The sequence below is a fragment of the Maylandia zebra genome, linkage group LG13, assembly GCF_041146795.1.
Source record: "Maylandia zebra isolate NMK-2024a linkage group LG13, Mzebra_GT3a, whole genome shotgun sequence".
Taxonomy (NCBI): Eukaryota; Metazoa; Chordata; class Actinopteri; order Cichliformes; family Cichlidae; genus Maylandia; species Maylandia zebra.
The window spans coordinates 34,702,472-34,715,973 of record NC_135179.1 but is presented as its reverse complement, the minus strand read 5'-3'; the positions used below and the strand labels follow the sequence as shown (position 1 = coordinate 34,715,973).

The window sequence follows — 13,502 nt, the reverse complement described above, 5'->3', positions numbered from 1 at the left end:
TGTTTTCATACGCACATGGCGAAAAAGCATGGCGGCAACGGAGAATGAGAAGGGAGAATCAGAATACTTTATTGATCCCTGGGGGAAATTATTGAAAGCGGATTGTTGAGTGAAACGGATGAACCAGAATTGGTTTGTAAAAGTGGTGCAACTTCAGTGATGTTGAACTGGTTTGGTGTCCGTCAGATACACGACAAAGCAGGTTTTTTTTGTAGAACATGCAAGCGGGCCGTCGTTATTGTCGTGTTTGTCGGACTAAGGTGCTCGCAAATCTGGAAGTAATCTGGGTCCTAAACTCCCTCCACTTCAGCTCCCAAAGTCAAACGAACACTGCGGCATCACTGAGAGTTAAAAACTGTCTAAATTCTTTCATCTTTAATAAAACGATCAACATTGCTGCTTTACCAGGTGTAACTATGAAGTTTAACTTCCAGGCATCCATGAAAGCAGAATGTATTACATGTAACGGAGTTAGAAGTTAGCTTGCAAGTTTTGCTAGTTACCTAAGCATGATATAGCATGTTCTGACTGAGAGATTTCTGAAAAAATTCAAACGTACAGCTCTGCTATCACTTCCAACATAAATGAGGACAGAAAAATAAACAGCATGCAATCGCATGGCAGGATGCTATACACGGGCCAAACTTCAGTCAGGAGAACAACTGAGATCATTCATTCACAATACGAGGTTAGTCATTAATATACTGCAACAACATGGGAACAGAGCAGCTGCGAGAGAATTCAGCATTAATGAATCAATGTTACGGAGGTGGAGGAAGCGCAGTTTTTGGCTTTCCCCATATTTCAAAAGTGCTTCATCTCTTTGCTATGACTGTTGCTCGGCATAATTTGCAGATGATAATGGTTATAGCCACTGCGATGCTTTCGACCAAAACAGGCGCAGCTTGATGACATCATCAACATGCGGTAGAGCGGTATAGTCAAAATCTCTATCGTTGGCCAAATTTATATCGTTTCTATCGTATATCGTTTATATCGCCCACCCCTAATGCAGTGGATATTATACATGGTTATGCTCAGGATATGTCAGCCCATTTCTACTGGAAATGCCTTTTGGTTAAACTTTCAGCAAGGAATTTGCATTTGCACTGTAAAATGTTTATATAGGTTTAATGCACATAAAAAAACGGCTTCTTGTGTAAGTGAAAATAAATGGATGGTGTTTTTTTGCGCTAGTCAAGTTGTGGAGTTGTATTTTGTCTCGCATCAATTATATCGTCAGTTATATCGTTATCGCAAATTTTCAAATATATATCGTGATAAATATTTTTGGCCATATCTCCCTGCTCTAACTCCTATATTTGAAATATAGATAAGATAAAATTACAAGAGCAAGACATACTTGGTCAGTGTTGAGGTTGGTCCTGTTATTGAGGGTGGAGACATCTCTTATAAATGACCTCCATTGCTTGCAGTTGGCCATTTATGTGAAAGGAGCAGCTGTGGCTACACTTGGATAAGTGAAAAAGTTTCCCACTAAAAACACATGATGCTGAGAACACGGAGGAACAGAATCAACTTTTTGGGGTTTCCTTACCTAGATGATTGACCAATCAGAATACTTTATTAATCCCTAAGGAAATTATGTATATATCCCCAATATTTAATGCCCTATTTGTTCATTTCAGGTATTGCCCAGACAAACTTGTGGTCTATTCACCCATACAATCTTCTATAATGAATACCCAGGAGGTTCAAAAGAGCTGGACAAGAGCATCAGAGGGGGAGAGCTCTTCCTCACCGTCCTCCTAAACCCTGTAAGAAAACCTCCATGCACACTACAGCTGTTGGCTTGAGACTGTCTAGCACTCATGTTTCACACGTGTCAACTTTACATGAGACTTGAGTGTCTGAAGATTTGGCCTGGCTTTACACAAAGGTCATTCCATCTTCAGTCAAGTTTTAGAAAATGTCCTGCTCGACCTCCAATTTGCATACAAATTTTAGAGTCCAAAGTTTGGACATCTATAATGAGTGCTGTGAAATTTCAGATTCATTTTTCAAATAGTTTTCAAGATGTATATTTTTTGAAAAATGGTCTGTTTTTTAACATGAAAATGTTTTTGACAGCAATCATTGTAAATGTTCACATTTTCTACCATCTAGATTTTATGCAACTTGGACACGCAAAAGGCTTGGTTGATTTCAGATGGACTCACCCTGTAAAATTAAAAGTGTTGTCATTTTTACCCCACTCTTTCTACCCCGCCCACTAAGAGTGGGTGTCACTTCCACCCCCTCTTAGTGACCTTGACCTCAAGGTGAAGATCAGAGGTCAAGTTTTCTGAAACTCTTGTCATTGCAATAACTAAAGACCAAGGTGATGTAGCAGGTTCAAATTGATACCGTAAGTGCATATGCTAAAGATCTCGGACGAGTTTGCGTCTCAGTGAGCTCAACTTAAAGGTCGAGGTTAAAGTATTTCCTAAACTTGCCCCATATTTCCAATGAGTGTTTCACCACAGAGTTGAAAGTGGAGAACCAAGTACAGCCAGAAAAGATGTACTGTTGTTGCTGTGTAGTTCCATAGTCACCCAGTCAGAATAGCCACTCTGAGTGAGGTACAAGTACAAAAACACCAGACAGCTTATGTTAGCGGCCCAATAATAAAAACAAAAATTGTTGAAGTGTTGAAGCCCCCCCTTCAGTTTCAGGCTTTTGAAGATTGGTCTTGGGTGTTTACCTTCCCATGTGTGAGGTGACAAAACAGAATGCAACACATTGAAAAAAAAAATCTTAGAAATAAAAATGGGTAGAGCCTGGAAGAGGTATAAAAATAAATAAATAAATTAAAAAATTGGGGTAAAATAGTCATTTTTAATAACGTCCTTAGAAAATGGTGTCCAGTGGGTGAAGGACAGCTTCAATTGGTTTAGCAGTGTAATCAAATTCTTGTTTGTTTGTTTTTTGGTGCCTGTGTGTGTTTGTTTGTTGTTGTTTTTTAAGGGTTTTTTTTGTTTTGTTTTGTTTTTTTTTAACCCTTAAGGGCAAGTTAGTGAAGTCTAACAAACTTGCTTTACTACTTAAGAGGAAAAGCTTACTTTTATTGAGGTTCAGTTTATACCCTGAAAGCAGATTTAATGTTTATTGTTTGTCTGCTACAACATTGGACTGCCTCAAAGGGAATGCTCTGGCTGATCAGTATAGAAATCACTTGTCCTTTAACCTGGAAAAGCACTGGCCCCTCCACCGTGGAAAGAGACGGCATTGTAAAACCCCCTGATGTGGGTCTCCTGCAGGAAAGCCACATCACTGTTATGGTGCTTAATAACATGGAAGAAAGCTTTCGCTGTCTTGACTGGATGATTTAAACCTTTAACATTCCAGCTTAGAAAGTTTAAATGCTGACTAATCTGATTCCTAGAGCACAGACATTGTGCACACTCACCTTAAATGATAGAACAAACAATTAAACAACAGATGCGTGTTAGTCCAGAACAGGAAAAAGAAGATTGAGTAGATGTGTAAGGTTCTTGGCAGTGGACCCCCCCCCAACAAAAATGGCTCCCAAAAACCAAGCACCAAGCTCTTCTAACTAAGAAGTTGCAGACTTAACCATTGCTTATCATTTACTTAAGGTTTTTTCTTCAATTCTACTAAGACAAAATAGGATGAGAAAGATTAATGATATTAACAAAATAAACAAGATGTTTAAGACACGAGAATAAGGGGATAATGGAGAAATTTTGTGGATATAACATGCAGTGTGTGATAGTAAATTCCCAATGTCAAACATTTTAATCAAAATTTGAAATTCGAGGGAAAAAGTAAAATTTTAAGTTGGCAAAGTTTGTCAGCTTTCTTTCTTTATTGTCATTATTCAAATATAATGAAATTATTGAATACTTTCTCACATGGTGTAAAAAGAATTTAAGTAACATAAAATGCTAACATGTAATAAAAAGTGAACACACACACACACACACAATTAAAAATGAAATTAAAATAAAACCTTAGGATGGCAGTGTTATAACATATTTTTAACTTTCTCAATCCAGATCAGTATCTTCATGACCCATCTGTCTAACTATGGCAATGATCGTCTGGGTCTGTATACATTTGAGTCTTTGGTGAAGTTTGTCCAGTGCTGGACCAACCTCAGGCTGCAAACGTTACCACCAGTCCAGCTTGCCGAGAGGTATTTCCAAATCTTTCCTGATGAGAGAGACCCGCTCTGGCAGGTGGGTTGATTCATGTGGTTATTTTTAAAACTTGAGAAATCCAGTTTCTGTTTTCACTTCACTGTATACACAGTCACCTAATCACTATAAATCATTAAATAAAGCAACAGTTAAAAGACAGCTTCACAACAAAGAGTGTTTTTTTTATTGTTATTATATTATTTTATTGTTTTACATACATTTTATTGTATTGTTTTATTTTAGAAATGAAAAAGTCTTCATGCATTTTCTTTTAAGTTAATAGGTAAAAAAGGCATAAGTGCCAGATTCATGATAAGTGCAGTAATTCTATGCACAAGGAGTTTGATGTAAGGAAAAACAGTGAATGTATAATTATTGTTAAAGCATCTAGTTTAGGGGTTTGTGGGTTTTTTGTAAATACACATTAATTGCACCTTTGCTAATAACCTGATCAGTGGATTTTTTTTCCCTGACTACGGTGTGTAATATGTAAAATTTTAATTCATTCATGATTTCTAATCTTAAAAGTTTAAGTATTACATCTAAAATCTACCTTACCTACCCTTTTCCCCCATCTTTTGTACAATTTGGAAATTGAAATGCCTACTTCAAGATTTGGGTGATGTGGGAGTATGTGACGAAATGATAAACAAAACCATTGATGTCCCTTTTATTTATTTTAAAATGTAACGTGTATAATATCTGTAATGTAAAATGTAAATGTAACTTTCACCCGTCATGGAAGATGACACACTGTGTGGATTTTTTCTTTTTTCAGAACCCTTGCCATGATAAGAGACACAAAGATATCTGGTCTAAAGAGAAGACCTGTGACAGATTGCCAAAGTTTCTCATCATTGGACCACAAAAAACAGGTATAGATTCCTCTCATCTGTCTTATTTAATTCTCTGTTTTGATTATTTTAATTGTCTTGTTTGCTCAAAGGTACTACAGCACTTCATTCATTCCTGAGCATCCACCCAGCAATCACCAGCTCCTTCCCCAGCCCTACCACCTTTGAGGAGATCCAGTTCTTCAGTGGCGCAAACTATCACAATGGGATTGACTGGTAAAAACACATACACACCCTGTTCACTGTGTACAGAGCCTTAAAGGAAAGTCTGGATCTGTGCAGCGCTGCCATGACTTGTGTGCATAAATGTAAATGCGTAAATGTCCCACATTACCATCCATCCATCCATCCATTTTCATCCGCTTTGTCCGGGGCCAGGTCGCGGGGGCAGCAGCCTAAGCAAAGAGGCCCAGACCTCCCTCTCCCCAGCCACCTCCTCCAGCTTATCCGGGGGAATACCAAGGCGTTCCCAGGCCAGCCGAGAGATATAATCTCTCCAGCGTGTCCTGGGTCTGCCCCGGGGCCTCCTCCCGGTGGGACATGCCTGGAACACCTCACCCAGGAGGCGCCCAGGGGGCATCCTTGTCAGATGCCCGAACCATCTCAGCTGGCTCCTTTCGATGTGGAGCAGCAGCTGCTCTACTCTGAGCCCCTCCCGGATGGCCGAACTTCTCACCCTATCTCTAAGGGAGAGGCCAGCCACCCTTCGGAGGAAGCTCATTTCTGCCGCTTGTATCCGCGATCTCGTTCTTTCGGTCACTACCCACAGCTCGTGGCCATAGGTGAGGGTAGGGACGTAGATCGACCGGTAAATTGAGAGCTTCGCTTTTACACTCAGCTCCCTCTTCACCACGACGGACCAGTGCAGCGTCCGCATTACTGCAGCTGCAGCCCCAATCCGTCTGTCGATCTCCGGCTCCCTTCTCCCATCACTCGCGAACAAGACCCCGAGATACTTGAACTCCTCCACTTGGGGCAGGAACTCATCCCCGACCCGGAGTGGGCACTCCACCCTTTTCCGGCTGAGAACCATGGCCTCAGATTTGGAGGTGCTGATCCTCATTCCCGCTGCTTCACACTCGGCTGCGAACCGCTCCAGTGCGAGCTGGAGGCCCTCACCCGATGAAGCCAACAGAACCACATCATCTGCAAAAATCAGAGATGAGATTCTGAGGCCACCAAAGCGAAAGCCCTCCGCCACTTGGCTGCGCCTAGAAATCCTGTCCATAAAAATTATGAACAGAACCGGAGACAAAGGGCAGCCCTGGCGGAGCCCATCACCCACCGGGAACGAGTCCGACTTATTGCCGGCAATGCGAACCAAGCTCTTGCAACGGTTGTATAGGGATCGAATGGCCCGTAGCAATGGGCCAGACACCCCATATTCCCGCAACACCTCCCACAGGACACCCCGAGGGACACGGTCGAATGCCTTCTCCAAGTCCACAAAACACATGTAGACTGGTTAGGCAAACTCCCATGCACCCTCAAGTATCCTGGAGAGGATAAAGAGCTGGTCCAGTGTTCCGCGACCAGGACGAAAACCGCATTGTTCCTCCTGTATCCGAGGTTCGACTAACGGACGAACTCTCCTTTCCAGCACCCTGGCATAGACTTTCCCAGGGAGGCTGAGGAGTGTGATCCCCCTGTAGTTGGAACACACCCTCCGGTCCCCTTTCTTGAAGATGGGGACCACCACCCCGGTCTGCCAGTCCACAGGTACTGCCCCTGATCTCCACGCAACATTGCAGAGGCGTGTCAACCAGGACAGCCCTACAACGTCCAGAGCCTTCAGGAACTCGGGGCGGACCTCATCAACACCAGGGGCTCTGCCACCAAGGAGTTGTTTAACTGCCTCAGTGACCTCGCCCCCGGAAATTGGCGGGTCATTCCCCTCATCCCCAGACTCTGCTTCCTCCTCGGAAGACGTGTCAGTGGGATTAAGGAGGTCCTCGAAGTATTCCTTCCACCGCCCGACAATTTTCTCAGTCGACGTCAGCAGCGCTCCGCCAGCACTATACACAGTGCAGGTAGAGCACCGCTTTCCCCTCCTGAGACGTCTGACGGTTTGCCAGAATCTCTTCGAGGCAGCCCGAAAGTCTTTTTCCATGGCCTCTCCGAACTCCTCCCACACCTGAGTTTTTGCTTCAGCCACTGCCCGAGCCGCATTCCGCTTGGCCTGTCGATACCTGTCGGCTGCCTCCGGAGTCCCACAGGCTAACCAAGCCCGATAGGACTCCTTCTTCAGCCTGGTGGCTCCCTTCACCTCTGGTGTCCACCATTTGGTTCGGGGATTACCACCACGGCAGGCACCAACCACCTTGCGGCCGCAGCTCAATGCAGCAGCTTCGGCAATGGAGACGCTGAACATGGTCCATTCGGACTCAATGTCCCCAGTCTCCCTCGGAATGCTGTTGAAGCTCTGCCGGAGGTGTGTGTTGAAGATCTCGCGGACTGGGGCCTCTGCTAGACGTTCCCAGCACACCCTCACTACGCGTTTAGGTGCACCAGGTCTGTCCAGCGTCTTCCCCCGCCACCTGATCCAACTCACCACCAGGTGGTGATCAGTTGACAGCTCAGCCCCTCTCTTTACCCGAGTGTCCAGAACATATGGTCGCAGGTCTGCTGATATGATTACAAAATCAATCATCGACCTACGGCCTAGAGCATCCTGGTGCCACGTGCACTTATGGACACTCTTATGTTCGAACAGGGTGTTCGTTATGGCCAAACTGTGATTAGCACAGAAGTCCAATAACAGAGCACCGCTCGGGTTCAGATCAGGGAGGCCGTTCCTCCCAATCACGCCCCTCCAGGTCTCGCTGTCGTTACCCACGTGAGCATTGAAGTCTCCCAGCAGGACAACAGAGTCTCCAGGTGGAGCACCCTCCAGCACCCCCCCCCCAGGGACTCTAAGAAGGCTGGGTACTCTGAACTGCCACTCGGCGCATAAGCGCAGATGACAGTCAGGACCCGTTCCCCGACCCTAAGGCGCAGGGAACAAACCCTCTCGTCCACCGGGAAAAACCCCAACGTACCGGCAGCAAGCCGAGGGGATATTAGGATACCCACCCCAGCCCGTCGCCTCTCACCAGGGGCAACTCCAGACTGAGACAGAGTCCAGCCCCTCTCCAGGAGACTGGTTCCAGAGCCCAAGCCATGTGTAGAGGTGAGCCCGACTATATCTAGCCGGTACCTCTCAACCTCACGCACTAACTCAGGCTCCTTCCCCACCAGAGAGGTGACATTCCATGTCCCTATTGCCAGTCTTGGCAGCCGGGGGTCAGTCCGCCAGGGCCTCCGCTCCTGGCCGCCACCCGGCACACATTACTTTTTTTGAAATAATCTGCTGTCCATTTTCATTTTAGTATGACATTCCCTGTTTGGTCTTTAACAGACAGCAGCTTTGTTAGTTTGTTGCCCCACATAAGCAGAAGATGGATGGATGGGGAAATGGACTGAAGCAAAATGGAAAACCGTTCTGAAGTCAGATCAATCCAAAATTGAAAGTCTTTTTGGAAAACCTGGATATATTCCCCAGACTTATGAGGAGAGGGACCCTTTGGTTTATTATTGGGGGAACATTCGCTCCCATCCTGATGATGTGCAAACTAGATCGAACAACAAACAGAAGCGGTGGATCTTAAAATTGGACAGTGCAGAGGCCTGTCTAATGCCAATTTGGGAGCTGCTACGGCAAAAGCCTTGTGCCCTCGGCACATCCAAGAGCAATCGGGAAGGACAGTGCAAGTGCAACAGTTCTGAGATGGGCAAGGCACATCTCAGAGGAAAGAAATAAAAGAATTTAAAAATGAACCCTAAAATGGGCGGGCAGCCAGTGGAGTGAGTATAAAACAGAAGTAATTTGCTGTTTTCCAGTTAAGTCATACTTTTGCACCAGCTGAAGACGAGGCAGGAAGGACTGGCTAACACCTACATAAGTTGCAGTAATCCAATCCAGAGTTGTGATAAAGGCATGGATTACTGTTTCAAAGTGATCTTTCAACAGTTTTTCTATTTTTGCCACTTGTTTCAGCTGAAAGAAGCTGGATTTCACCACTGCAGTTATTTGACTGTCCAATCTAACTGTCCATCATAAAACCCAGGTTTGTGACTGGAGGCCTTAGATACTGTGCCCACCAGGACCAAACACAATACTTAGAGTTCGGTCCTCCTGCACCGTTCAGCGCATTGGGTGGCAGATCTCTGCCAGCGTACTCGATCAGCTGCGGTTGCTTCGGCCTCATCCCAGGCGCGTAAATCATCAATGAAAGTCCTCCGCCATGTTGTACGGGGGCAGCCTGGTTTGCGTCTTCTGTGGGGTGGGTTCCATGTGGTGGTGATCTTGTGCAGTCGGCACGGGAGTTGGGGTAGAATGTCATGGAGGGGACATGTGGCGGTCTGGCAGTGGTCTTCTTCATAGGTGACATGGTCCCGGTAAGAGACCCGTCTTAGCCATCACTGTTGTGGACCAACAGTGAGCAGTGGCCCGTCAGCAGTACTGATTCTGCTCCATGAAGAGACTTCAAACCAGACTAAAACAACCCAAGGATGTTTGGTTTTTTTTTAATTTAATTAAATTTATTTTATTTTATTTTTTATTTAAAGGGCCTTCAATTTGCTATAAACATTTATCTAGAGAATTTTTAAAAGAAAAGAAAGATTGGAAATGGACCCGAAGTTGGGTAACACACTGGGATCCAGGCCAGGTTTTTTCCATCTGTGGTTGTTTTAAAGCTTTTAGGAACCACCCTTGAGGAAAAGGCTAGTGTTAAAAACAACAAGAACAAATATGCCTAAAACAGAAAGAATTAAAGAATCCAGGTGGGATTCGTTTTAGACTGTCTGGTTTTGAATGGAGACACTGACTCTGATATCGTTTGGCAGGTGGAATAAAACTAGAAGCTGAGCCCCAAAGTTCTGATCAAAGTAAGCAGAGAAAAGCGCAGCAGTGAATGCAAAAAACAGGCGTGTGATCTGAAAACACTGTTTGAAACAGACACATCGTGAGATGTCTGTGTTCATGTTCTTCTGTGGGTCCGGACAACCACTGCGTGAAGTTAGCGAGTCAGTTAATGCTGTCAAGCCAGCGCACATGTACATTAAAATCTCTAATCATTAGAGCTTTATTATATTTAGGCATGATTTCAGCCAATAACTCAGAAGAGTCATTTGCAAAGTCCTTTGTGTATTTAGATGGTTAATAAATCACAGTACAGAACACTGGGCGAGAGCAACCCAGCTTAGTTCAGAGCTGGAGGAAGAGGATGACTGAGACAGCTGCTTACATTTAAGAAAAACATTTGGAGCCAGATTAAACCAAAAGAACACAACAACATTCCTCTCTCTAAAGCCCAGTAACTGCTCTCCTTCAGTCACAAAAGTTAAAAGAAGAGGCGTTGATACACTGTCCAGCTGCTGAAGACACGTTGTTGCCATCAAATTCAGAATGACACTAGTGATGGGAATTGCTTTGAGTCAGCACCGTCTCTAAGCAGCATGTCCAAGACATTGCATTCATGCAAATTAATTACATGCTGAGTGGTCAAATGTTTGCTCATGTTGGAGCTATTTCCACTCTTTGTTGCGATCATTGTTGCGTCGTTACTCAAAGTAATTACTACACACATTACACAGAACACTTTTCTTAATAAGTAATGTTACTGTCTAACAATATAAACCTACAGGGTACAGCCCCACACACTAGGAGTTGGTTTCAATAATCGGTTTACCGATTCAAATCGATTTTTAAATATAAATGTATTTAGCCAGAAACGCCAGAATCTCGGGTTAAAGACAAAACTATTTCAACAACCACCAAACAGCTAAAACGGCAAACGAGAGCAGGAAAACCGATTCCACACAGACGTTGTGTTGTCTTATAAATTGGACACTTTTATATTAAGAAGCAACACACAACTGTAAAAGCTGCTCAGTTTAAAAATATTTCTTTAAAAAAAAAACACATTTCACCTCAGTACAGTTGTGTAATGGTGTGCGTGTGTGTCCTCCTCAGGTACATGGACTTCTTCCCATTCCCTTCCAATGTCAGCACAGACTTCATGTTTGAAAAGAGTGCCAACTACTTTGACACAGAAGTAGCCCCTAAAAGAGCTGCGGCCCTGCTCCCCAGGGCCAAGATCCTGGCAGTGCTCATTAACCCGGCTGACAGAGCCTACTCCTGGTACCAGGTGAGAATGCTCACAGTGAGGCTGCAAAGGCGTTTTTATAGCATTTCAAACCCTCTTTAGTGTTTGTGTGTGTTTCGTTAACTACAGCACCAGAGGGCTCATCAGGACCCTGTAGCCCTTAACCACACTTTCCATGAAGTAGTTACAGCGGGCGCCTCAGCCCCCAGGGATCTGCTGGCCCTTCAGAGACACTGCCTTAATCCTGGGGCATATGCTATCCACCTGGACCGCTGGCTGCAACATTACCAAGCCAGCCAGGTAACACACACTGCAGCTGCTAACATGCGCATTCAGTGGCTGCTGCGAATACATTGGAAGATGGTTGTAGTTCTCTCAGGCGTTGCTGACACTCTTTCTCTATAATTAGCTACACATTGTTGATGGGGCGCTGCTGCGGTCCAACCCAGTACTGGTGATGGAGGGAATACAGAGATTCCTTGGTGTCACCCCCATCTTCAACTACACCCAGGCTTTAATGTTCGTAACACTCCTACACATGTATAAAAGTCACTTTCTTTTCTGACTTGCCTTACACAGAAGCATGTAAAAATGTATAGCCTATGTGGGGTGTGTTTGCTGTGGCGTCAAAAAACATGCGTTGTCTTTGCAGGTATGATGACAGCAAAGGTTTCTGGTGTCAGCGAGTGGAGGGCGGTCGAGCCAAATGTCTGGGAAAGAGTAAAGGCAGGAAGTACCCGGAGTTGAGTTCTGAGGTACGCGTGCGCTGTGATTGCTTCACCTACTCGTTTTCTGATGAGCACAAGCTCTTTGGGGGGGATGAATCTTGCGTACCATAACCTCTTTTTAAATTTTAGGCTTTAAGCTGTGTAAGTAGCAAAAGCAATCCGTTAAAAGCTGACCTTTGGAAGAGCAAAAACCGAACTGAGCAAAACCATTAGCCTCCAATCTTGCTTTTTTCTTGTTGCTTACAAACCCATGTGTCTGTGACGGCACCTGTTACGGTCTTTTCTCTCATGTGTTCAGAGATGCTCTTCAGCATGTTTTGGTTATAGCGATTGGTTATTTGAGTCACAGCTGAAAGCAGTCTGACAATTCTCCACTGACATCAGTAGTCTGCTATCTGTGTGAACAACTTCAAACCTGTCAATAAACCTATTTCAGGTCTCCAGCACAACAGAGTGTAAATAGGTATCGACATACATGAAATCTACACACTCCTTTTAGAGTAACATAAACACTACTTTAGGAAATGACACAGCCACAGAAATGAATTAAAAAGAAGTTCCTCTATTGTTGAACACCAACCTGACATCACAACAAAGTGTGTAATATTGGCACGCCAGTCCACCATGTCTGTTTCATGCTTGCAACAACAACACTTGAGAAAACTTGCTGTGAATCTCACCCCTGTGTGTGTGTGTGTGTGTGTGTGTGTGTGTGTGTGTGTGTGTGTGTGTGTGTGTGTGTGTGCGCGTGCGTGCGTGCGTGCGTGCGTGCGTGCCTGTGTGCGTGCCTGTGTGCATTTTCTTGCAGTCGCGTGCCTTTCTAGCAGAGTATTACCATGAGCACAACATGGATCTCGTGCGTGCCTGTGTGCGTGCCTGTGTGCATTTTCTTGCAGTCGCGTGCCTTTCTAGCAGAGTATTACCATGAGCACAACATGGATCTCCTGCGTTTGTTGAGCCGGTTGGGTCAGCCGTTGCCATCCTGGCTCCGCCAAGAACTCCAGAGCACCAGCTGGAGCTGAGGCTCAGACACACTGCAGAAAAGCTTGGACTAGAGTCTGTGGTCGAGTCAACATTTGGCTCCGGACGAGACTGGACTACCTGATCTGGATAATGTTTTGGTCACTGCTTGAGACGATTCCAGCAGACCGCCTCCTCTTGACCTTTCACCAACCTCCCAGACAGCTTTTAGCCTCCGTGTTGCAAATGAGGTTCATGCTGTACCCGCTGGCTGTGGATCCAGAGAAGTGGGTGGGCATCAGGTCCATAGCATAAAGAACAGGTAGACGGCATTAATGAGGAGAGAAGTTCAGTGTGTGCACATGTGAAGTCTGCGACTGGAAACGGGACTAACACGCACAACCACACACACACACCCCACACAAAGATGATTTTAAAGCAGTCTATTTTTTAAAAAGGCTTGTATATGTTACGTTTGGGGGCAGAAGCAGTTTATCCTCAGCTCTCCAGTCAGTGAACAAGAGTCACAGACAGAAATGGAACTGAGTTGATGACAGATCAGTGTAAATATGTTTTTAGAGTTATGGTCCATGCTGTGCCTGCCACCAGCATCCTGACAGTGAGCAGTTTTATTCCACTTGATTTATT

General features: G+C 44.8%; 1 protein-coding gene across 1 annotated transcript in view; it reads left to right on the top strand.

Annotated features, from left to right (window-relative positions):
• Positions 1-12,999, top strand: part of LOC101477074 (bifunctional heparan sulfate N-deacetylase/N-sulfotransferase 2) — a 51,718-nt gene extending 38,719 nt beyond the window's left edge. Inside the window, exons 7-15 of the mRNA XM_076891954.1 lie at positions 1,650-1,778; positions 4,020-4,202; positions 4,942-5,038; positions 5,110-5,233; positions 11,034-11,208; positions 11,296-11,466; positions 11,576-11,685; positions 11,819-11,921; positions 12,791-12,999. Of these exons, the coding sequence (XP_076748069.1) occupies positions 1,650-1,778; positions 4,020-4,202; positions 4,942-5,038; positions 5,110-5,233; positions 11,034-11,208; positions 11,296-11,466; positions 11,576-11,685; positions 11,819-11,921; positions 12,791-12,916 (1,218 nt within the window). The 3' untranslated portion in view covers positions 12,917-12,999. The remainder of the gene's footprint in view (positions 1-1,649; positions 1,779-4,019; positions 4,203-4,941; positions 5,039-5,109; positions 5,234-11,033; positions 11,209-11,295; positions 11,467-11,575; positions 11,686-11,818; positions 11,922-12,790) is intronic.
• The last annotated feature ends 503 nt before the right edge of the window (positions 13,000-13,502 follow it).